This window comes from Salvelinus sp. IW2-2015, linkage group LG13 (genome assembly GCF_002910315.2).
Source record: "Salvelinus sp. IW2-2015 linkage group LG13, ASM291031v2, whole genome shotgun sequence".
Classification (NCBI taxonomy): domain Eukaryota; kingdom Metazoa; phylum Chordata; class Actinopteri; order Salmoniformes; family Salmonidae; genus Salvelinus; species Salvelinus sp. IW2-2015.
This window is the reverse complement of record NC_036853.1, coordinates 43,737,608-43,763,823: the sequence shown is the minus strand read 5'-3', so window position 1 is coordinate 43,763,823 and position 26,216 is coordinate 43,737,608. Positions and strand designations below refer to the sequence as shown.

The following is a 26,216-nucleotide window of genomic DNA, read 5'->3' as shown; positions in this document are numbered from 1 at the left end:
AAATCATTGGTTATGACAGTACCAAAGAGGGTGGCAAATCCTCTAATAGCAAAGCGTCTTTGTACCAGGAGTGGGTACATGGAATATAATAAAGGTTAGGATTCTTCCAAATGGACAATTCCCCAATGAGAAGATTTTACCAGAGGCTGCAAGAAAAGTCTACAGAAATAGCTTTGTTATTGATGCCTTTTTGACAACATAAGTGTTTCTTCATTGAAGTTTCTCATCTACAGGCTATTTCTTATTCATTCATTGAAGTGGATTCACAAAACACTTTTTTCAGGAATGCAATACTTTATTTCTGTGCTGTACACAAAGAGCAAATAAACATCAATTATGGAATGGTCAAACTTGAGAAAATGTTTTCAGATACTGCAAGCATATTAGGGCTTTGGGAAATCTGACTTTAAATTTGAATGTTCTGATACAGTGAAAGGGAATAACACTTCCGTTTTTAACAGGGTGTTGTGTAAAGTTGGAATGTATGAGGTGGAAAAAAACATTCTAAGTCCGTGTGTCTGACATTAACCATGTGCATGACATTCATAACACTTGGAACAATACACAATCTTCAAAACATTTTACATACACATTCAGGGGGTGGAATGGAACAACACAGTCATTGCAATTACCACTAAAACTTACTTTCTGTACAAAATGTTTTAAATTGCATATCACACTTGCTGCATTACTGAGAGCTAAACATACAAGATATGGGCACTTCTTCCATTTGGCATCAGGGTATCAACATGGACGAGGACAACAAATAACTTAACAAGGACAAATACAAAATGGGTGCCTGAAACTATGTACATGAAAGTAATGAATTGATGTGAGTCAAGTGCTTTCGAATCAAGATGGACACATAAAAAAAAATAGATAAGGAGAGCATTTTTGAAGGCTGAACCTATTATGATGTAGGCTAATTACCTTTTGAAACAGAGTGCAGTCTATTCACACAGATTACATCGACTGTTAAGCCATTTTATGTTTTTTTAGACCAACTATTAGACAGTGTCAGCTACAGTATCAGAATACTACACCTGAGTAGTATCAATAGTTTTTGTGACAACAGACAAAAAGGGCAGAAAAATTGAGGATGGGAGGTAAGAGTTTAAGAGTGTAATATCAGTTTCAATATTGTTGTTATCGTTTCTAACAGTTCTACAAAGACCTACAGTGCAGAGTAGCAAGAATAACACAGATGTATAACTACATTGTTAATTTTCAGGATTCATTGAAAGTGAACTTAACATCCAAGAATGCTTTGAGCCATCATAAGTAGTATCATAAAGAGTTTAATGTGAAGTGTCCCTTTTTGTATTTTACAGCACGTGCACGCACACACACACGCACACAATATTTTGCATTGAGCAACAATACCTAGTCTGTTATTATTGTGGAAGAGAAGCAAAGTGTGAAACCACCGGACTAGAGGAGATAAGATACTATATCATACATTGAGCAGTATGTGAATTCCTTATTGTTAATATATGTAAATATCAAGTGGTGGTGTGTAGATTGAAAAAAGCACTCCCACAAATACAAAGAACTATCTCCTAAGCAGAATGTAACCATTGGGTGATGTCACAAAATGTGTCATCTGATACCAAACTTCGATTGCTTCCTGTAGATGGCTGCAATCTTTGACAAACATTTTGCAGATGTTTGGGAATGTTTCACAAATGTTTGTGGGAAGGTTTTCGGACAGCGTTGCATGCACTTGTTATATATACCATGCTTAAAAAATACCCTGATATATTTAAGGTTCTATGTATGAAATTGAACAGGTGAGGTGGGTAGAGATACCTGTAGATAACTTATTTTTACTGAGAACATTTTACTAAAAGCTACTTTAGCCGGAGATTATTTGCCGTGATCGTTGATGCCAAATAATAATCGGGGGATGCCAAGAAAGTGAAACAATCTAATTCATTGAGACATATTTTTGGAGCTAGTCTGTGATTAAAGTCCAGGCACTTTATTTGAGATTTTTACTTCCTTTCAATCTCACTTCCATACACATTGGTGACCGTCAAACTAATATTAGCAACAACTTCCGTACATTAATTTCATTGCATGATAAACATTAATTTCCAGTTTTACATCAAGTGTCATAATAATAAATAATGAAAGGAAGAATTGGTCCAACCTAACCATGATACCCAGTTATCATTTTTCATCATCCCAACAATCCCTTTAAACAAAAAGGAATGTATTGTATATCAGCTCTGGGGTGAAGTTTCCCCTAAGTTCAGATCTAGGATCAGCTTCCACTCCACCCATCCTAACCTTAACTATTGATGGGGAAAATGCAGAACTGAGCCAAGATCAGCATCTAGGGACGACTTCACCCTACTACTTCTGTATATCACATTAGGGGCAGGGGCAGAAACTAGTCGAATAAATCTCCATCCTCCAATCCATAGAGATCTCAATCATAGTCCCTCCTACCTAAATCACATGACCGATTCTCCTTCTTCCTCTTCCCCATGGCCGACAGTAGAGAATACGTTTCTGGGAAAATGCGGGGTTTCTCTTATGAAGTCCAGGGGGTCGGTGGAGGACAAGCTTAAAGGTCAGAGGTCACGAACGAGGCTACAGAGGCACACGTCAGGGTGAACAGTTAGAGAGTGGTTCTGTATGGAACAGTGATGGATGGCGGGATTGAATTAGTGGGTGAAGTGGATGAGTGCAACTCCACCCATTACTCCGTACTGAGGATGGTGTGTGTGTGCAAGTCTTCGTGTGTGTGAATCTGTGAATGTGAGTGTGTACGCATAAGTGTGTGTTTGTGTGTACACTAAGTGTGCGAGGGCTACTGCAGGTAACGGTAGACTTTGAAGCAGTGGTTCCCAGAGTCAGCCACCACCACATGGCCATCGGAGGTGAGGGCCAGGCCCTGGGGACCGTAGAGAGGGTCTGCCGATGTGTTGATGTAGGAGAGGAACGAACCACTGCCATCAAACACCTGAGAGAGGGAGAGAGAGAAAGAGGGGGGAGAGAGAGAAAGAGGGGGGAGAGAGAGAAAGAGGGGGAGGAGAGAGAGAGAGGGGGAGGAGAGAGAGAGGGGGGAGAGAGGAGAGAGATAGAAAGAGAGGGGAGAGAGATAGAGAGATAAAAGCAGAGAGAGAGATACATTTGAAATACCACTAATCTAACTGACTACTCTAGATGCAAATATAATACTTCTAACAAAAAGATTTGATAATAAAATTATATTTTAAAGAGCATTCTAGAGGACAAGAAAAATGTTTTAATTTAAAGTTTAGTTAACACCAAAACAAGGTCTCCCACTTCCCTGACCTTGGTCTCACTTCCATACTCTTGGCCTCACCTGTATTCGGCTATTGCCCCAGTCTGCCACGATGATGTTGCCGTTGACGTCCACTGCCACCCCCGTAGGGGCGTTGAACTGGCCATTCCCCTCCCCATTGGAACCAAACTTCAGAAGAAACTCCCCCTCAGGGTTGAACACCTGCAGAAAGGTACACATCCTTTTTTCAGAAGGGTACACAATCCCTTTTTATATAAAGAAAAAGGTACATATCATCATCATTTGGTTCAGTGGATGCCATGTTGCTGTGAGATCGCCTAGGCAGAGAGCCCCTGGACATTTTGTAAATATTTTATAATTTCTACATGTTTTTTGTTGGAATCTTGTATTTTTTTGGGGGGGGGGGTTGAATAGCCAAATGTTTATAAATTAAATCTGGATTAGGTCTATTTGTTTCCTGCCCATGAATTCATTGCAAATCAGCTGTCTCATGATAGCTAGCTAGCGATGCCACCATACTAGCTAGCTAACGTTAGTGTAGATTTGAATACCCCCATCCTATTTTTCATTGTTATTTCTACGGTCTCATGACCCAATGAGGAGGACTAATTCATGGCGAGCTGACAGTGACGACGTCATCGCTCGGGAGGTTTCCTCCGAAGTTATGAGCGGCCCGTCATCATAATATCCTGAGTGAATGGAGACTGGAGAGCTCAAAAATAAACATCTCTTTCTACGCTACAAGACCAGAGAGTCAACGGCTACGGAGAAATCGCAGTCAGGTGGAGGGCGGGGGGGACGACGACAAGGTGCCAGTGAGATGCCTTCAATGGAGAGTGAACTGTGCGGTCTGCCTGCCAGTCTCCGGAGGACCTGCTCATCTCCCCCCAATGACCTCATTTCTCTGCTCAAGCCATGCGATTCCATCTTGACTGTTGGAGGCTTGAAACACTCAAAACGTTCAACACTGCCTGAAAATCATAGTCCAGATCTACTATATCCTATAGCGGTTTTATTTTATTCTTGTTTGTAGCGATGTGTCGTTTGAATGTCATGTTGAACAATGCTAAACACAATGTTGAATTGACCTTAACCAACTTTAGATTTTCTCCCCAAAATAATTTATCTCCAAGACAATGGGTCGTACAAATGGCTCGAACCCCAGGGGTGATACCACGTGACCTAGCAGGACTATAAAAGTTCTGCTCCTCTATCTCTTACTCTCTTTACTCTGAACCTCCAGCGGGCCGACCATAAGTCCTGGACCTTTGCCTTTCATGGCCAGAACTGGTAACTGATAACTTAGGGGGAAAGTATATATTTAGGGAATAATACCTATAATCCAGTAAATACATTGGGAAGGAAGTGCCCGCGCACTAAACAGGCTCAGAAGAAAACATACGACTTAAAAAGAGCTAGTGTAGCTAGAACGGTACACTTTAGCTAACCGTCTTCAAGGAAAGAAGGATACGACGATTAGAGCACAGCCTCTGCAACTCAAGCAAGGAGCCAACAGAGAAGAGCAACAAGCATAAGGACACCAACTCAGGACCAAAGGAACAACCTGATGGAGGAAACCCAATTCAACAGGGAAAGGACACACAGCCATCTTCTTCCTTTGTTCTCCTCTATGAGGCCTGAACCATCAAGAAGCCACAACAGACTTTGATCACAGAGTAGAACATAATTTAATGCTCAGGATCTCGAGGTCTTCCAATCTATTTTCTACTTTTTCATGATCATTCTCATTATGTTTGTAAATATTTTGATTAGTGTTATTAAATGTTGATTGTTCAAAGCAATTGTGTTTGTCTTGTTATTCTGTTAAAGAACTCCAGTTGATTCTCAAAAGAATTCATACCTTCAGATAAACCAATAATTACTATTGTTAAAATGTTAGTCTTATAGAGTTATTGCTAAAATAACCCTATAAGCCTCATTAGTCTTCTTAGAATATAACTGTTGTCCAATACTGGACTGGTGCTCCGTTAATAATATCATAGTAATAAGTATACACACTATTTTACCGTTTTTTCAAGTGCTTTAAGATCATTTTTGTAATGAAAAGCGCTATAGAAGCTGAATAAATCATTTATTATTATATCCCTTTTTCAGAAAGGTGCACGTCCTTTTTATGGGAAAATCTAAAAAGAATTCACAAGGGTACAAATAATTTGTAATTGGTGAGGTGGTCTTACCTTCACAGAATGATTATGGAAGTCCGTAACAATTATCTCATTGTTATGGTTGACTGCTGCAAAGTGAGGACCTGGATCAAACAGAGAGATAGGAGCAGGGTTAAATGCATGTACTATGGCAATGTAAAACAACGAAACAGAGGAAAGTGGAGATGGCTTGCGGTGATGGCAGAGGCTTGAGGATTGTAATAGCCTACTCTGGACTACCGATGAGTAGTGATGAGCTGCCGGGGCATCACCCAAGTGGGTGCTACTTGTTTGTATGGAAGAATGGCTACAAAAGTCAAGCGGCTACGCTACTTACGGCTGCGGACGTCGAGGTGCGCTGCTAAACGGCCGCCCACTGCTCAAGCCATTGTTTGATACCACCAAGACAAACTGCTTCAGCTCCTATCCTGACATCCTGTTTTTGTTTCCTTGTTTAATACATTTTATGTGCCGTGTACATACGTCAGCTGCCATGTACCACGGCCTACATGTAAATGTAATACAACTACTAAAGACACCGCTGACAAAGTTGAACATGTCTCGATGTAACGATTCTCTAATTCCTCCTCCTCCTCGGACGAGGAGAGGAGAGAGGGATCTGAAGACCAATGTGCAGCGAGGTATGATGACATAACTGATATTTATTGAATTACGAAACGAACACGAAAACACTTGAAAATTACAAAATAACAAACACGACGTAGACAGACCTGAACATGGAACTTACATACAACATGAAGAACGCACAAACAGGTACACGACTACAAACAAACGCTACAGTCCCGTGTGGCACGAACATACATACAGACACAGGAGACAACCACCCACAACGAACACTGTGAAACAACCTACCTAAATATGACTCTCAATTAGAGGAACGCCAAACACCTGCCTCTAATTGAGAGCCATACCAGGCAACCCTTAAACCAACATAGAAACAGACAACATAGAATGCCCACCCAAACTCACGTCCTGACCAACTAACACATACAACAAACTAACAGAAATAGGTCAGGAACGTGACACTCGATTTAAAACAATGTATCATTTGATATGATATGTTTATGAAAGACATGCCAAAACATATGTAGAAACTGATTCCACTGTATGCATTTTATTCTGTTAAACTGTAACCAAATATCATAATAAACTATGTAATCATTAACACATTTTTAAATGAAACAAATGTATTTAACTGAAATGGAAAGCTATAGGGAAGAGTGTGGTAAGTTGAGCCACCCTTGTTTCTAGGAAACCATACAGAAAATTAATAATTTGACCAAATATTTAAGAAGATTCATCATTTCATGGAGTCTGTGAAGGAGGAAACCATATGTAAAAAAGTGGTAAGGTCCCATTTTTTATTTAATTTATTTTTTGACAAAAAAAGCTATCGTAATTGTGTTGAATTTTGTGTTTGGGAAATAAAGAGAAATGGTTTTAAAAAGGTAATTGTAATATGTGACCAGTTTCAGGAAACTAGGCACATGTCGCGGGTCACTACTTCACAGGAGATCCATTTGAATGTAATCCTTTTTTGTGAACTTTTATGTGCCTGAATAACAAACTTGTATGCCATCTGAATAAAATGTTTATATTACGAGCGCCATATAGCAGGCTTCTATCTATTTGAGCTGCTTAGTATGTGTAGGTAATCCTGTCTAACGTAGCTTTTCTTAGCCTAACCAGCTCTGCTAGGGCGAGTAATGTTCAGGGAGCTGTTCTCTCATTTTTGTCTGGAAGTAGCAATCAAGTTAGCCAGTTAGCTTGGGTGCTTGACTGCTGTTGTTAGTACAGAATGCTCAAATCAACCCTTAAATAGATGGGTCATGCTAAAGCTTAAGAGGGTGTGAACGATGGTGAATGGGTGTAGACAAAGAAGAGCTCTCCAGTTGGTACCAAAACATTCAAAGGCCATTTTCTCAAAAGTGAGGTTACACGTTTATCAACTTTTAAAGCAGAATGACTTTCCCATTGTTCCTCAAATGCAGTGTATGAAATACCATTTCGTAGCTCTGTGTCTCTGTTTTTATCCAATGTAAAAAACACAATTTCAAATTTTGCTACATGAGACTGAATCAAGGTCAGTCGGTCTCATATTTCAATCAGTACATATTTCAATCAGCGGCTTAACTTACCCTGTCCCTCAGCACAACAAGTTATGCCATGAGACCACTTTCTTATTTTTTTTTCAAAACTGTAATGTTTACATTAATTCTGATTATTTCCAGGGATACACAACATCCTGAAATATATGTAGATATTTTTGTTAGAAAGAAAACTGTATTTCCCTTGACGGAGTGATGATGAATATAAAAAATGTCTCAACTTACCCCACTCTCCCCTACTGGAGAGTCCTGCTGTACAAATGGTTGTTTTTGACAGGTCATTTTCTAATTATGTGTACGCTTAGGCCGACTGTGTTTTTTTATTTGTTTTTTTTTATACAGTTTTCACATTTTATTCATTAGCTTATTTACATTTACTATGTAAATCATGAACTCTAACTGACTATGGTGCAATAAAGAAAGTATTGGATAGATTATATTTGATAGTCCCAGTCGGTATTAGAATGTCACGGCCGCCTGTGGGGAAAACAACCTGTGGTTACCTAGGTTACCCCATTGACACACAGCAAAAACTTGACCTTTTTCAAATGCTATTTTCTTGTTGTCTGCTTGTTTTAGTCAATTACAAAACTACATGTAAGAAAAGTACATGTCTAAAGATTACTTTTCAACACTGCCTGCTCCTGAGTGTTCTGTCTACTTAGAAAAGCGTAATATTGTAGGGCTTCAGTCATGATGGTGCTAGCAGCCACGTGAGTGCTAGCTAGCTACCGACCAGAACATTAAGCTAGCCAAGAACAACAACAAACGGACTATACAGCTACAAGTAGAGAGTGGAGTTTCAAACGGACTATACTAAATATGTCATACCTGTGATTAAATGTTTTCCACACACAACTACGTGTAGTCTACTTGGACACCAGGTCCCCACATTTCCCACTTGCCCATGCCGAATAACCTGAAGCCACAGGGCTCTCCTCGCAGGCTCCATTTCCCTATGTGGGAGCATTGCAAACCTTAGGTTGGGATTTCTTTACCCCTTTTTCTCCCCAATTTCGTGATATCCAAATTGGTAGTTACAGTCTTGTCCCATCGCTGCAACTCCCATACGGACTCAGGAGAGGCGAAGGTCAAGGGCCATGCGTCCTCTAAAACGAGACCCTGCCAAGCCACATTGCTTCTTGACACACTGCTCGCTCAACCCGGAAAACACCAATGTGTCAGAAACGCCATACAACTGTACAACTGTCGACCGAAGTCAGAATGCATGTGCCCAGCCCGCCACAAGGAGTCGCTAGAGCACAATGGTACAAGGACATCCCGGCCGGCCAAACCCTCCCCTAACCCAGACAACGCTGGGCCAATTGTGCGCCGCCTCATGGGTCTCCCAGTCGCGACCGGCTGTGACACAGCCTGGGGTTGAACTCGGGTCTGTAGTGACGCCTCTAGCACTGTGATGCAGTGCCTTAGACTCCTGTGCAACTCGGGTACATTGAACAACATTGCAGCTTTTCGGCATGTTTTGTTATTTCAGTATAACAAAAGAAATGTACGAAGTTGGCTCTTTTACAATGGGGGTCAATTGGAAAGACTTTTCCCCAATTTGTGAGCGTGGTCGAGGGGAATTTCTTATGACGCGAATATCGACTTGAAGTTTCAAACATGACTTGTGTTATGACATAACAAACGAGGGGGTTCCGGGGGTTCCAAAACCTGAGATTCTTTCATTTTCCGGTCATTGTTATCTTGAGCAACCATCAACAGCCAAAACAAACTTTTCAATATCTTTTTTCCCCCCAACTTTACATCAGCAGCAGCAGGATTTGCCAGCAAACCAACGTGGACAACACAAGAATGTATGCTTCGTTATACATGGCTCCCAATGGGCCCAGAAACCCCAGGGCCTCCCCTTTACATTGGTGATCTTCACCCTTAGGTGACTGACGCGGTTTTGTATTACAAGGGACCAAATGACCCGTCGTTCACTGAGAAGCACTTATGTCAACTTTCTTAGCCCAGCTGATACTGAGCGTGCCCTGGACACGAGTGACTTTGAAAGCATTCATGTTAAACTTATGCGGATCATGTGGTCTCAGCGTGACCCATCCTTGAGAAAGAGCAGGGTAGGAAATACTTTTGTTAAGAACCTGGACAAGACCATCAGTCTTCGGAGACATCGTCTCCAGCAAGCTGGTTTGTGACGAGAATGGGCAGTCTAAAGGCTATGCCTTCGTCCAAGGAGACTTCTGAAAGAGCCATAACAAAATAATACAGAATGCTGCTAGTGTAGCACAGTGTAGCGCTTACTCCTCAGCCTAAAGTGGCTCCGCTTGCACCAGGGAATAGCTAGCTTTTCGCATGGCACAGACTGGTAAGATGCTTCAGGAGAGCTGTCACGTGCGCTAGCAAGGCAGAGGTCCTGGGTTCGAGCCTCTGTGTGAGCCGAATCAGGAGGAAGTGGTACTCGCTAAGCAAGCAGTGTAATATCCTTTACATTGGTGCCTAGTGACTCGAATCTACAGTTGCGCTCAGGTCAATGCTGGGGTCGCTGTTGAGTATGTTTGAGGGGTGAATGTAGCACATAGGGCTGTGTGAAACTTACTCCTCAGCCTGAAGTGTCCCCACTTGGGCACGGACTGGTAAGACGCTTTAGGAGGGTGGTCATGTGTGCTAGCAAGGCAAAGGTCCTTTGTGGCCACCAAGCCACTATATGTTGCCCCAGCACAAGGTGTCGAGTTCCTCACGAACCAAAACAAGGTGATCATCCTGGTGATCATCTCCTACCAGCCTGCTGCTCCAGCTGGGTACTTCATGGCTGCCACTCGGATAAATCCAAATTATTGGATTTCATGTGGACAATATTTAGAAATGTAAACTTTAGTCATGTGAATTAAGAATACCAAGTGATTATACAGTGGGGAGAACAAGTATTTGATACACTGCCGATTTTGCCGATTTTTCTACTTACAAAGCATGTAGAGGTCTGTAATTTTTATCATAGGTACACTTCAACTGTGAGAGACGGAATCTAAAACAAAAATCCCGAAAATCACATTGTATGATTTTTAAGTAATTAATTAGCATTTTATTGCATGACATAAGTATTTGATACATCAGAAAAGCAGAACTTAATATTTGGACAGACATCCTTTGTTTGCAATTACAGAGATCATACGTTTCCTGTAGTTCTTGACCAGGTTTGCACACACTGCAGCAGGGATTTTGGCCCACCCTCCATACAGACCTTCTCCAAATCCTTCAGGTTTCGGGGCTGTCCTGGGCAATACGGACTTTCAGCTCCCTCCAAAGATTTTCTATTGGTTCAGGTCTGGAGACTGGCTAGGCCACTCCAGGACCTTGAGATACTTCTTACGGAGCCACTCCTTAGTTGCCCTGGCTGTGTGTTTCGGGTCGTTGTCATGCTGGAAGACCCAGCCACGACCATCATCAATGCTCTTACTGAGGGAAGGAGGTTGTTGGCTAAGATCTCGCAATACATGGCCCCATCCATCCTCCCCTCAATACGGTGCAGTCGTCCTGTCCCTTTGCAGAAAAGCATCCCAAAGAATGATGTTTTCCACCTCCATGCTTCACGGTTGGGATGGTGTTCTTGGGGTTGTACTCATCCTTCTTCTTCCTCAAACACGGCGAGTGGAGTTTAGACCAAAAAGCTCTATTTTTGAATCATCAAACCACATGACCTTCTCCCATTCCTCCTCTGGATCATCCAGATGGTCATTGGCAAACTTCAGACGGGCCTGGACATGCGCCTGCTTGAGCAGGGGGACCTTGTGTGCGCTGCAGGATTTTAATCCATGACGGCGTAGTGTGTTACTAATGGTTTTCTTTGAGACTGTGGTCCCAGCTCTCTTCAGGTCATTGACCAGGTCCTGCCGTGTAGTTCTGGGCTGATCCCTCACCTTCCTCATGATCATTGATGCCCACGAGGTGAGATCTTGCATGGAGCCCAGACGAGGGTGATTGACCATCATCTTGAACTTCTTCTATTTTCTTCTATTTTCTAATAATTGCGCCAACAGTTGTTGCCTTCTCACCAAGCTGCTTGCCTATTGTCCTGTAGCCCATCCCAGCCTTGTGCAGGTCTACAATTTTATCCCTGATGTCCTTACACAGCTCTCTGGTCTTGGCCATTGTGGAGAGGTTGGAGTCTGTTTGATTGAGGTGTGGACAGGTGTCTTTTATACAGGTAACGAGTTCAAACAGGTGCAGTTAATACAGGTAATGAGTGGAGAACAGGAGGTCTTCTTAAAGAAAACTAACAGGTCTGTGAGAGCCGGAATTCTTACTGGTTGGTAGGTGATCAAATACTTATGTCATGCAATAAAATGCAATTAATTACTTAAAAATCATACAATGTGATTTTCGGGATTTTTGTTTTAGATTCCGTCTCTCACAGTTGAAGTGTACCTATGATAAAAATTACAGACCTCACATGCTTTGTAAGTAAGGAAAACTGCAAAATCGGCAGTGATCAAATACTTGTTCTCCCCACTGTAATAGGCCTATTACTCCAGAAGAAGGAAAAAAACAAAGCAACGTCAACAAAGCATTTCTTTTCAAAGTGAAAACGTGGACTCTGTCACGTTTAGGTAAGGTTAACCCATACCTTTAAAGCAGCAATCAGCAGTTGAAACAATTACAAAGCGTACTCCCACCCTGTTTTCTGTAAAAGAGGGGGGATGGGGCAGGGAGAATGTAACCGCTTTCACAAATTCAAAAGACAGAGCTATGGATGCAAGGATATCCATGAATACAAAATTATAGTTTCAATCATGTTTTGAGGCTGTACAGTGTTTGTTTACATTTACTTTGTTTACAAACACTGTAGTAAAACAAGCTATATTTTGGGTTCTGATTGGGGTATGTCAGTTGAAGTAAGCTGATGACACACACACACACACACACACACACACACACACCACACACACACACGAGACTGACAAAATAAATGGGCTTCGAGATATTAGGAAGAGCATGCGGGAAGTCCCCTTGATCAAATAAAATGTAATAGCTCAAAGGTCAAAGGTCACGGTCACATCCTAAAGGTCACTTGCCTGGGAGTCCTCATTCCACATGCAGGTGGTGGGAGCAAAAGACAGGGAGTGGGAGAGGGGAGTGCAACACCATTACCATTGAGTGTACCTGCAAACTGCCGGTCGCCGTTTCCGCGGTTACCAAACTTGGTGACCAGCTTKCCGTTGGGCTGGAAGATGAAGACGCAACACGCCTTGTTGTCCACGATGATGACGTGGCCGTTCCTGTCCACCGACACGCCTTTGGGGCCCATCAGCTTGCCCGAGCCAATTTTATTCTGGGGGAGATAGAGGAACAGTCAGGAAGGACAGTGGATAATACCCCAGTATTTCCGTTGGGTATTTGATATAAAGAAATAGCAAACAGGTTATCTCAAGTTAATGTTTCAGGTTAACATTTTCAAATCAGGCTAACATCAAAGTCTCTTAGTGGCATGAGAACCTATTTTTCAGGTGCTGCTGGGTAGAAAAAGACTAATCAAGTCAGAAAGCATACCCACATTGAGTTATCCATTATCAGTAAGCATCAGCCATGCAAAGCATCACTTAGGATAAAGCAATTCTGACAGCAACTATTAGATGACATGATGGAACAGACCGGAATCCAAACTGAATAGACCTCCATTTCAATTTATTTTCACTTCAATGATTAAGTCTGGACCTGCTCCAACTGAGAGGCACTCGGGCCGACAGTTGGGGTGGTTAGAAAGCAGCACAAACGATTTCAACAAATTCAGGTCCGAATCCAGACTGAGGGTTCCAGATCCAGAATCAATCAGTAAAGTGGAACAGAGCGATATCTAGTGTGGATTCCAGGATAAATGACGGCATTGTATACATTTTGAACTCACTTTGAACTTCCCGTCGCTGGAGAAGATGCTAACCCACTTGTTGTCGTAGTCAGCTATTATGATGTCACCGTTGGGGTGGACCGCCACTCCTGTGGGCCGCTGCAGTTGCCCTGGAGACCGTCCACGCACCCCAAAGCGACTCTTGAACAGACCGTCGTTAGAGAAGATCTGCAAAAGAAACACGGGCCTGAATCATCTGATTGTCAAAATGCTTTGAAATATAAAACTTAAATCAATGCATAGTGAGGGCTCTTTTTTGTTCAGTCCTTTAAGGAAATCATTTGAAAATCCTCTTTGATATGATAAATAAATGACACTTTTCAATTATTGAACTGGAATTGTTAGAGTTGGTATGTTTGCCATATTTTCACATTTGCAAAAGCACAATGATATACAGCAAATCAATACAAAACATCTGAGCAGTCAGAGCTCCTAACCGAGTCTTGTTTTCATCCAGTCTATATCAGAAGAATATTCTTCAGACAATCTCTTCAGACACACCTCAAAGATCTCTGGTGAGAACTCACAGTCAAAAGATACCACTGTGACTAATTCAAGGCAGAACGACTTCAGAGAGATGAGCTAGACGCAGGGCTGTTAAATTCAGTTTCTGTACGGGCAAAACACTTCTGTTTTTCATCCTCTCCTCCATTCATGGACTAATTCAGACCTTGGACAGTGCAATTAACTACCAGGTAGAAACAAAAAACTAATGTTTTGGCCCTCCAGGTCCGGAATTGAACAGCCCTGAGCTAGATGCTAACTACCACTGTTATGTACAGTACCAGTCAAAAGTTTGGACACACCTACTTCTTTATTTTTTACTATTTTCTACATTAGAATAATAGTGAAGACATCAAAACTATGAAATAACACATATTGAATCATGTAGTAACCAAAAAAGTGTTAAACAAATCAAAATATATTTTATATTTGAGATTCTTCAAAGTAACCACCCTTTGCCTTAATGACAGCTTTGCACACTCTTGGCATTCTCTCAACCAGCTTCATGAGGTAGTCACCTGGAATGCCTTTCAATTAACAGGTGTGCCTTGTTCTTTCCTTCTTAATGTGTTTGAGCCAATCAGTTGTGTAGTGACAAGGTATGCAGAAGTTAGCCCTATTTGGTAAAAGACCAATACCATATTATGGCAAGCTCAAATAAGCAAAAAGAAACGAAAGTCCGTCATTACTTTAAGACATGAAGGTCAGTCAATGCGGAAAATTTCTAGAACTTTGAAAGTTTCTTCAAGGGCAGTCGCAAAAACCATCAAGCGCTATGATAAAACTGGCTCTCATGAGGAAGACCCAGAGTTACCTCTGCTGCAGAGGATAAGTTCATTAGAGTTACCAGACTCAGAAATTGCAGCCCAAATAAATTCTTCACAGAGTTCAAGTAACAGACACATCTCAACATCAACTGTTCAGAGGAGACTGTGTGAATCAGGACTTCATTGTCAAAATGCTGCAAAGAAACCCCTACCAAAGGACACCAAAAAGAAGAAGAGGCTTTGGCCAAGAAACACGAGCAATGGACATTAGATCGGTGTAAATCTGTCCTTTGGTCTGATGAGTCCAAATTTGAGATTTTTGATTCCAACCGCCGTGTCTTTGTGATACACAGAGTAGGTGAATGGATGACCTCCGCATGTGTGGTTCCCACCGTGAAGCATGGAGAAGGTGGTGTGATGGTGCTTTGCTGGTGACACTGTCTGTGATTTATTTAGAATTCAAGACATACTTAACCAGCATGGCTACCACAGCATTCTGCAGCGATACGCCATCCCATCTGGTTTGTGCATAGTGGGAGTATCATTTGTTTTTCAACAGGACAATGACCCAACACACCGCTGCAGCACTCCATCACTCTCCTTCTTGGTCAAATAGCCCTTTCACAGCCTGGCCTCCACAATCCCCCGACCTCAACCAAATTGAGATGGTTTGGGATGAGTTGGACCGCAGAGTAAAGGAATAGCAGCCAACAAGTGCTCAGCATATGTGGGAACTCCTTCAAGACTGTTGGAAAAGCATTCCACATGAAGCTGGTATGCACAATTTCCATCAAGGAAAATGGTGGCTACTTTGAAGAATGTAAAAATATATAATATATTTTGATTTGTTAAACACTTTTTGGTTACTACATGATTCCATGTGTGTTATTTCATAGTTTTGATGTCTTCACTATTATTCTACAATGTAAAAATAAAGAAAAACCCTTGAATGAGTAGGTGTCCAAACTTTTGACTGGTTCTGTAAATGGGATAAAATATTTGAATGAAAGAGTCTAACTACAGTAGAAACTTATTTTATCATGCCTAACCTTTATTACATGAAACAACAAATTATGTGCTCACTCAAAAATGAATGTGTGCTGTGGTAAATCAATCAATTAAAACCTATTAGTTTGTCAATTTCCATTATTCATCTGGTACTCAAGCCATGTAAATCCACAGATCAACAGCGCAAATCTACAACGACAAAAAACTCACAAAACACAAGTGCTTGTATGTTCATTTGATGGAACATATTCTCAGCCCTTTCCAAATCAAATGTATTGAAGGGAGGACGGACAGCTGATGGTTGGTCTCCATGGAGATGACAAAGTGCAGGTCTCACCAAGCTAATTATGTTCAATAGCGATGATGAGTCATCCCACAATTCCCTCAGACATCTCCCTCAGGCGAAGAGAAGAAGCATAACGTGCTTGTTGATCCTACCTTGAACAACTGGTATCATCTGAATATAAGACATCCTACTGTACAGTGTTAACACTTTTCACTAGTTCTCAAAGTGGTTATGTAAACGCAATCTATTATCGCAACCCATTATATGACTGCTTGTTCTCTTTTGAAGCCAAATGTTTTTACATTTGTGTGACGGGTAACGTTGCCTTGAGGCCTTGAGACCTCTAACAGTAATGCCTGAGCATTAGCTCAACAGGCCTTGGTCAAAAATAGTGCACTAAGGAATAGGGTGCTATTTGGGATTCAGTCATGGTCTTGAGTGGCGTAAATGACATGGGTTTAATTCATGATCTATGAAATAGAGCTAGAGATGACATTCTCCAGCCAGTTCCCTTACCTGAACACACTGGTTATTGCTGTCTGCTATCAACACCTTGCCTACTGAGGAGGCAGCCACACCCTGTAGATTGGTGAATTCCCCTTTGTTTCTTCCCTTTGTACCTGGAAGGCATGAAATAAACAAGTGTCAAATTCCCCCGTGATGCGTATTCATCATATGAGTGTAGATTAAGAGTTTCCCAAGTGAAAACATTTTGACATATGATTTATTTTAAAGTGAACTGTATTATTCTTACATTGGTCAGTTCTCTGAGTAACTTTTTTCCAATTCCACACAAAAACTTTGACTAGTAATTCATAACATATTAGTGTTGTCATGGTACTAGAATTTTGACTTTGTTACCAATACCAGGTTTAGTATCACGATACTCGATACCATCCCAATACTCGACACCAAAATGATACCACAGCAAAAAAAAAGGTATTTTCACCAAATTCACAGAATGGCACTTGATCCAGACAGAAAAACTCAGCTACTGCTCTGTTCAATTGTTTGGCCTCTTTGGACTTCATTTTTTTTTTTTTACATCAAAATGTTAAATCAATTATACAATCATAAAATCAATTTGACTTTGTTTTTACCAATCAAACTACATAACATAAATGGTAATAATGTATTTGAATGGTAAATCTTTATTGATAAACTGGGTAAATTTGGTCCCGTGTGGCTCAGTTGGTAGAGTACAGCGCATGCAACGCCAGGGTTGTGGGTTCGATGTCCCACGTGGGACCAGTATGAAAATGTATGCACTCACTACTTTAAGTCGCTCTGGATAAGAGCATCTGCTAAATTACTCAAATGTAAACGTAGCCTAGGCCATTTCACAATACAGGTGAATGCATATTCAACAGGAGACCAATTAAGTGAATGAATAAAGATTTTGGTGACAATCGGCTTTCAAATCAGTGCATTTTGCGTTACAGTCTCCATTTTAAATCACAAATAAAGTACTACGGTAGTAAATTGATGTTTGCTTCCGCTGTAAACTAGCAAGGAAAGTTAGCCTACAAAGCTTGATGCAACTGAGACTCCTTGCATTGTAAAGTGATCTAGCCTGTATGGACATTGTTTTGCGAACAGTAATTAACAGTTTCAACATGTCGTTTGCGCATTATTCAAGTGTGGTAGCACCCCACTCTGCACAGAAGTTAACATGATGCAGTCCAGACTCCCAGTGCAGGCTATCAATGAGTAAGTGGAGCAGGCACGGTGTGCACCTCACAATATAAGCGATAGAGTTGATCCGTGAAACACATTTTTACAGAAGTACTGAAAGTAACCAACATTCAAGTACCGAACCGATTTTTATGTTCCAGTATCAAAAAAGTACAAAAGTTTCGGTATACCCTATACCGTACAACATATGTATTAGGTGAACGGTTCCTTTAAATGTGTTAGTTGAACCTTCCCTTTAAATCTGTTAAAACACCAATGATAAGGCAACCATTACCGATCCTGAAAATTAGGTCATCTTCGATGGGGTTCTCTTTCCTCTTCCCTGTGCTGTACATACTGGCTGGCCTCTTGATGGCCTTCTGCTTGACGTGGCTACTCCCCGGCGACTTCAACCTCTTCTTAGCGCTCTCCGTACTGGGCGACACATCSGCCGACTTTGTCGCTTTAATCTTAAAGGGACTCCCCTTAATATGCTGGTCATACAGACGCAGCGACAGCGTCAAACTACCCTCTTTCGGCGCCGTGTACAGATACTCATACGTCCCGTTTTTGTTGTCCAGTATCTCGCCGTCGCCCACGCTACCGTCCGGCGTGGCAATCTCCGCCGTGATGTTGGCTTTCCCCATCTTACACAGCTCACCGTCCTTGTCCTTRGTCGTGATGGTGACAGAGGTGGGCAGGCCCGCTACGCACTGCCTCAGGCCCTCGCCCGTGGCCACCGTCTCGGACGCCACAGCATTCGTTGTAACTATAGTACCCAGATTGTGGATTGACTTCTTGAGGCCCTCCGTCTCCACCAGGAAGTCCAGCTGGTCGTTCTCCCCGGGCTGGAGGGGGAGCTCTTGGCTGGCCAACTCGCTGAGTCGCTCACTCATCTGCTTCTTGACGAGCAGGACCTCGGCCTCGGTGCCGTGGCTCAGGGCCTGCTCAGTGAAATTGCAGCTGCTGTTGATGCCATCCTGGCCCTGGAATAACGTGTCCAGCTGGGCTTGGAGCACCTGGGAGAAACACAATGTAGAGAGGGGAAAAGAGTGAGGGGGCGGGATAGTAGAGGGGGTGAGGGCGTAGAAGGGTGTCAGGTGGGTGTGAATGGAGATGCACATGTGGGCATGCAAACATTGTCAGTGTGAGGGGCTGACAAACACACACACACACACACACAACACACACACACACACACACACACACACACACACCACACACACACACACACACACACACACACACACGTGCAAACACTGTATACAATCTGTCAATGTACACACATGGATGCATGTGCACATACACGCACAACACATATAAACAATGTAAATACACACATGGTCAAACGTCTGATCAACAACACATTCACTAACAAATGTGTGCAGCACAGACATGCAAATATACTGAAGCAGGGAACTGGGAACATACACACACAACAAATAAAACACAGTCATCTGCTTTTGACAGCTGTCCATATGCCACATGAATACCATTGATTTGCTGTTTGAGAATAAAGCACATTTTCAATTACCAAGAATAAACATCAGATAGCTAGACGCTAGATTGCAGACTAAGCTAAGTGGACTTTTGACACATCCACTGGTATAGCATATGGAAGAGTGTGACTAACTATAAAGTTATCACTTGTTAAACATAACACCACGCACAAAAATGCTACAGGCGTGGGGTACATCGACGCATGCACACACGCACACAGTCTCACTGTCTCTCACACACACACACACCTCACCTGCATCTGGCTATCACACTCATCCCTCTTCGACAACATGAGAAGCCATTGAGCTCTCAAAGTCCCCAGCCAAAACTACTTTCTCCACCACTATCTATATCAAGCCTTGCTTCATACTGTATAAGACTCACAAGACTAACACAAAGATATTCTAGATAGAGAAAGAGGATGTCCCAAAGGCAGGGAGAAACAGTGCACACTCACTTAGCGCAGTGCACTGTGGAAACCTACACCACTGTACCTACCCACTTTATCAACCCTTCTCTGCTTTCAAGACTCACCCTCTCTTTAAACATGAACAGCTCAGCTAGCTTGCTTGCTAGAAAGATACAGCACTTTCAAAGCCTAAATTACCAACTAGATAAACACAACGACAACCCCAAAGCCTAGATATAGAAAAGTAGAAAGTATCCACAGTCCACACCCTATAGGAAAGGGCAGAAAGATTAAAGTCCTCCCTTCCTTTGTGCAGCACTCTGTCTGCTCTAGCCAGCCGGTCCTACTGGTGAATCATTCCCATGTGATGGTGCTCTGCTCCCTAAGGGGAGGGCGTTGGGTGCTAGGCCAGCCTGGTTGATTGGTTCTCTGGGCTGGGTGGGGCATCAGCTTCTCTGCCCTGGCAGTCAGTCTCTCCTCCCTTCCAGCCCTCCCCAAACCATGTTTTATTTAATCATTTCTCAGAGAACAGCCTGATCCACAGCTGAGCCACTGGCATGCAAAGTAGAAACAGTGTAAACAGAGCCTCTGCTGCTGTGTGGGATAGTAGAACGAACGGAGGACTTTATTTATATTGCTATGTTATTGATCCTTTATTAATACAGGTTTAATTTAATATTTTAGGATAGAGATTTGTTTCTAGGAAGGCACATTGGAATCAGAAAACGTTTCAGTTGTTGTAAAATTACCACCTATTGCTTTCAATAAATACTAGATTTTCAGATTGGGAAGAATCTACTTTCAGTATTTTTCTTGTTTACATTCTGAGTATAATGCTGTTAATTCTTGGTTTAAAAACTATGCCCATGTTTAGAAATGTATTTCCTTTATCTCCTAATCATTAATCTACTTACCTTCATTGACCACCTGCCTCTAATTTTGTATCATATTGAATGTGTGCACTAAACAAATTGCCAAAACAATCCAAAACAATCAGAAACCCACAAGAAAAGGTTCAAATTAATGTCCCACTCAACCCCCCCCCATTTATCAAATGTCGGGGGCCTCACCTTCTGCTTGAGGCCGTAGTTGACCTCAAGCTCCATGAGCAGGACACTCTTGCGGACGTTCAGGGTCTTCTGCAACTCATCGAACGTGGTGTGGATGTCCCCCTCGATGGAGCTCTTCTGATTGGTCAGCTGCTGCAGGATCTCCGACAGCACCTGCAGGGCCGAGTCGATTTCAGGCAGCCTGGAGGAAGGGAGGGAGTCAGAGGGTAGGTGCGATCAGTCTTAGGTCAAAATTAGCTGACTGTGACGACATCACTTTGAAGGATGGAGCGCATTGTCCCTCAAACTACTGGGCCATCGGGGATAATGCTTAGGTTGCCTCTGATACATATACAGTGCCTTCGGAAAGAATTCAGACACTTGACTTTTTCCACGTTGTTAGGTTACAGCCTTATTCTAAAATTGTCCCTCATCAATCTACACACAATACCCCATAATGACAAAGCAAAATGTTTATTTTTATGTTTGTTAATTAATAAAATAAATAAAAAATATCACATTTACATAAGCATTCAGACCCTTTACTCAGTACTTAGTTGAAGCACCTTTGGCAGCAATTACAGCCTTGAGTTTCCTGGTATGACACTACAAGCTTGGCACACCTCTATTTGGTGAGTTTCTCCCATTCTTCTCTGCAGATCTTCTCAAGCTCTGTCAGGTTGGTTGGGGAGCGTCACTGCACATTTATTTCCAGGTCTCTCCAGAGATGTTCGATCGGGTTCAAGTCCGGGCTCTGGCTGGACCACTCAAGGACATGTAGAGACTTGTCCCGAAGCCACTCCGCGTTGTCTTGGCTTTGTGCTTAGGGTCGTTGCCCTGTTGGAGGGTGAATCTTCACCCTAGTCTGAGGTCCTGAGTGCTCAGAAGCAGGTTTTCGTCAAGGATCTCTGTGTACTTTGCTCCGTTCATCTTTACCTCGATCCTAACTAGTTTCCCAATCACTGCCGCTGAAAAACATCCCAACAGCATGATGCTGCCACCACCATGCTTCACCATAGGGATGGTGCCAGGTTTCCTCCAGATGTGATGTTTGGCATTCAGGCCAAAGAGTTAAATCTTGGTTTCATCAGACCAGAGAATCTTGTTTCTCATGGTCTGAGAGTCTTTAGGTGCCTTTTGGCAAACTCCAAGCGGGAATTCATGTGCCTTTTACTGAGGAGTGGCTTCCGCCTGGCCAGAGGAACTCTGGAGCTCTGTCAGAGTGACCATCAGGTTCTTGGTCACCTCCCTGACCAAGGCCCTTCTCCCCCGATAACTCAGTTTGGCCTCGCGGCCAGCTTTAGGAAGAGTCTTGGTGTTTCCAAACTTCTTCCATTTAACAAAGATGGAGGTCACTGTGTTATTGGGGACCTTCAATGCTGCATAAATGTTTTGGTACCCTTCTCCAGATCTGTGCCTCGACACAATCCTGTCTCGACGCTCTACGTACAATTCCTTCGACCCCGTGGCTTGGTTTTGCTCTGACATGCACTGTCAACTGTGGGACCTTATATAGACAGGTGTGTGCCTTTCCAAATCATGTCCAATCAATTGAATTTACCACAGGTGGACTCCAGTCAAGTTCCAGTAAAATCTCAAGGATGATCAATGGAAACAGGATGCATCTGAGCTCAATTTCAAGTCTCATAGCAAAGGGTCTGAATACTTATAAAAAATAAGGTATCTGTTTTTTATTTTTAATACATTTGCAATAATTTCCCCAAAACAGTTTTTGCTTTGTCATTATGTGTAGATTGCAGAGGAATCTGTTTTATTTAATCCATTTTAGAATAAGGTTGTAATGTAGCAAAATGTGGAAAAAGTTAAGGGGTCTGAATACTTTCGAAGGCAAAGCCTAAGGTCCAAAATGGGTCGATGAAGGACTTTGAGTCTAATAGGAAAAATCAATACACTAGTGCAAATTGGGGAAGAACATATGATGTATTCTGTGTACAAATACAACCAAAGATGGCGCCATTAACCCATTTTCCCCAGGGGTGTGTGTTGGGCCATTACCTTTTTTTGACTGTGTCCAGTGCAATTGGATGTCATAATTATTATTAAATGGTTATTTTCTGGTTGTAATTTGTTTAAATGGATGTAAATATGTCATATAATGTCTTGGTGTCCCCCAGGGGTATGTATTGGCCTCTACCGGTTTTTGACGGCGTCAAGCTGTTCCTGCAGTGAGGCCTTGTGCTGCTCGACCACATCTTTGAGGGGTACAGTGGGGTGCTCGGCATGCTCGCCGCTCGTACAGTCCTGGCACATGGCTGTCTCACACGGTGGACAGTAGAACTCCATCACCTAGGCAAGAGCAAAGCAAGAGTTTAAAGGTCAAGGTGAAGGAACGGTATGAGAATCCATTTTCTCCTTACTTTTTCCTTCCCTCTGACATGATTGCAAATGCATACTGTGCAGGTGTGCGAAAGCACTCCCCAAATATTCCCAGAATATATGAGGGCACAAAACACCGTAGATATTTACTAACCCTAATATTTATTTCCTCTTAACTATATAAAAAAAAACACCACACAAGTAATCTAAAATCCCCCAAAACATCACACTCTGTTGTAAACCTCTGTATCAAGCATTGAAGCAAGTCATTATCCACACTTAGGAGTTCAGTGCCAGTGTGGTAGTGCCTCCATGACAGTAGCCCATAAAAATAAACCTGTTGCTATGGTGATGAGAGAGAGAGAGAGAGAGAGAGAGAGAGAGAGAGAGAGAGAGAGAGAGAGAGAGMGAGAGAGAGAGAGAGAGTTGAATGTCACGGAATCTCCAGGTGAGATTCCTTGACCATCACTGTAATTTCAAGGTGACCTATCGGTAGAATAATAACGTTATATGGACATTGATAGATGGAAATTATTATCTGTGTGTGTGTGAGAGAGAGTCTGTCTGTCGTTATATCCTACATTTCCTACGTGGTTGGGGCAGGAGAGCGGTTGTCCCGTGGCCACAGAGCTGATGGTCTCCAACACGGCATTCTCCTGGCTGCGGCTGTCGCTGGGGGGCCGCTGCAGCACATCCATCAGGTTGGTGATGAAGAAGTTGCTCTGCAGCGCCGCCACGCCTTTCTCCGGCAGGATGGACGTCTGGCGGCACACGGGGCACGACAGCGTCAGACTGTGGGCCGGGATGTAGTTCTGCAGGCACCTGGAGAGGAGAGAGGCGGGTAGGAGGGCGGAGTTAAATGTCAGATGTGGATATACTTACTAGTGTTTCTAGACTATTTCTATACCACCACAGCCCTAATACCTGTCATGACAGAAAACACAGGCTACACGCCTGCATCCCAAATGGCCCCAGGTCAAAAGTAGTGGCCTAAATAGGGAAGAGGTTGACATTTGGGATGCAACAACAGATATATGTATCATACATCTATGTTATTATGACTCGTCTAGTATATTCTGCTTGAATCAGGAAACAATCTTTTTTTACAGGATCAAATCCTAAAATGTTGTAGTAGCAGACTACAGGGTTATTTCCACCATACACCAACAACACTGACTTCTAATACCAGTGAGTGACTCTAGAACACATTGTATGAAGGGGTGGGATTCACAGTCACACACCGCCTAGCCCTAGATAGCGTCCTGCAATACGTTTAGGTACCTGATTTATGGGAGAAGAACAAAAGCCCAGAAAAAGGTCCCACAAAATATATATATACAGTATATGTATATATCAAAAACAACTTTAAATGGCCTATTGAATTGCTAGTTTGATTTCATTCTATCTAGTCATATACCATTTTCACAGAGACGCTGATTCACTGTTTCACCACTGATGAATTAAGTCGTCCGATGGTCATCAAAGTCAACACAGAATTAAAATGGAAGAAAAACCTAAAGTGTCAATCAAGTTAAAGTTTTCTGCCCCTCAAAAACGAATTGAATTTTTATATTCAGCACACAGTTGCCTGCACCATACTGACTCCGAAATGAACAGAGAGAGACTAGACAGATGGAGAGAGCGACAGAGTGGGGAAAAAGAGAATGGGAGAGAAGACAGACAGAAGAAGGGTAGTTGAGAGACATAAGACAGAGAGAAGGGAGAGAGACACTCAGAGACAAAGACAGAAGGAGAAAGAGACAACGATAGGGAGAGAAAACAAGCAAAAGATAGAGAACGAGCAAAAGAGAGCAAGAGCATCTTGGTACAACAGCATCATCAAATCTAATTGAGTAATGTCACGCTCTAGATGCTATACAGAACAATGAGACAGGCAGAGACAGGCACTGAGCTCTCCCTTCTTCTCCCAGGGACAAAGACAGCTAGTCTAGGAGGGTGACATGGACAGACCAAATGTGGTCACAGAAAAGACAGCCATTTTGTGAAGCTACAGTATTTAGTTTATATATTCAGCTAAGTTCCCTATCCATGACAAAAGGAGAGACACTCTATACATATTTGGTTATGTCATCTTTAATCCAAGGATGTGTGATGAGCAAGCATCACTTTCTATCACCCTTAATTGGCAGAATATTCACACGTTTGCCAACCGATAAATCACACTCTCAAAGACAATCAAGCTCACGCACTCTCCCAAACTGGACATATAGAACAAAAATGAGACAGGCAGCGCGCGCACACACACGACCACACACACACACACACACACACACAACACACACACACCACACACACACACACACACACACACACACACACACACACACACACCACACACACACCACACACACACACACACACACACACACACCTCTCACAGAAGGTATGGAGGCAGGGCAGCACTTGGGGTTGTCGTAGCGGTCCAGGCATATGCTGCAGCTAGGAACTGCTTGTCGATCTGTCGCACCACAGGGCTGGGATGCTACTGGAGCCTTCACTGCGCATCCTAATACTCTGTCATAAAGTTCCCTTTTCCTCTCACCCTGCACACCTAGAGAGACCAGAGAGAGGGGGGTTAGAGGGGTTCACCACACATACGCACGGATGCCCATGTTAAGACTTCGACATAGGGGGAAGTGGGTTTTGGAGGTATGCAACACACGTACAGAAGTGTCCGAAATGTTGTTCGCATTCCCAACCAGTACGCACACACCACACCACACACACACACACACACACACACACACACACACACACACACACACACACACACACACACACACACACACACACACACACACACACACACACACACCACACACACACACAACAACACACACACACACACACACACACACACACAAAGAGATCAAAAGGCAAATTCACAGACACACAAATCAGCTGGAAAGAGAGACAAAGGTAAAAGGAGGAGACACACGTCAGCTGCTTGCTTCCTCCCATCCTGCCCCTCACCGAGACAGGAAATGCCAAACACACAAACACACAAATCACAGTTCTGTCACAGCAACAGCAAAACATCTCAACATAGTCCACATATCAGTATGTATATGAACAGCAGAGGGTCCAAGTATTAATGTATGATCTTAAATAATATTTCCCACAATATGGCCTATGGCCGATAAAGCTAAGGACATAACCATCACACACAATGGCATTATGCACACACATTATATTGCACTGCTTAGTAGTAGTCATCAACAAGT

At 42.6% G+C, this 26,216-nt stretch overlaps 1 protein-coding gene across 3 annotated transcripts; it reads right to left on the bottom strand.

The window, feature by feature from the left end:
- Nucleotides 1-274: 274 nt before the first annotated feature.
- Nucleotides 275-25,535, bottom strand: trim2a (tripartite motif containing 2a). Of its 3 annotated transcripts, XM_023998369.2 has the most exons (11): nt 25,364-25,535; nt 23,553-23,793; nt 22,790-22,941; nt 20,656-20,836; nt 17,972-18,695; nt 16,519-16,622; nt 13,438-13,605; nt 12,684-12,864; nt 5,476-5,546; nt 3,338-3,478; nt 275-2,971 (listed from the first exon to the last, which is right to left on the bottom strand). In XM_023998369.2, exons 1-11 carry the CDS (start codon nt 25,420-25,422, stop codon nt 2,819-2,821), a joined length of 2,175 nt encoding a protein of 724 aa, XP_023854137.1. In that variant the 5' UTR covers nt 25,423-25,535; the 3' UTR covers nt 275-2,818. The 3 variants fall into 3 exon arrangements, with proteins under 3 accessions (XP_023854137.1, XP_070302406.1, XP_023854136.1); XM_070446305.1 differs by lacking the exon at nt 25,364-25,535; XM_023998368.1 differs by lacking the exon at nt 25,364-25,535 and having other exon boundaries at nt 12,696-12,864.
- Between the last annotated feature and the right edge of the window lie 681 nt (nt 25,536-26,216).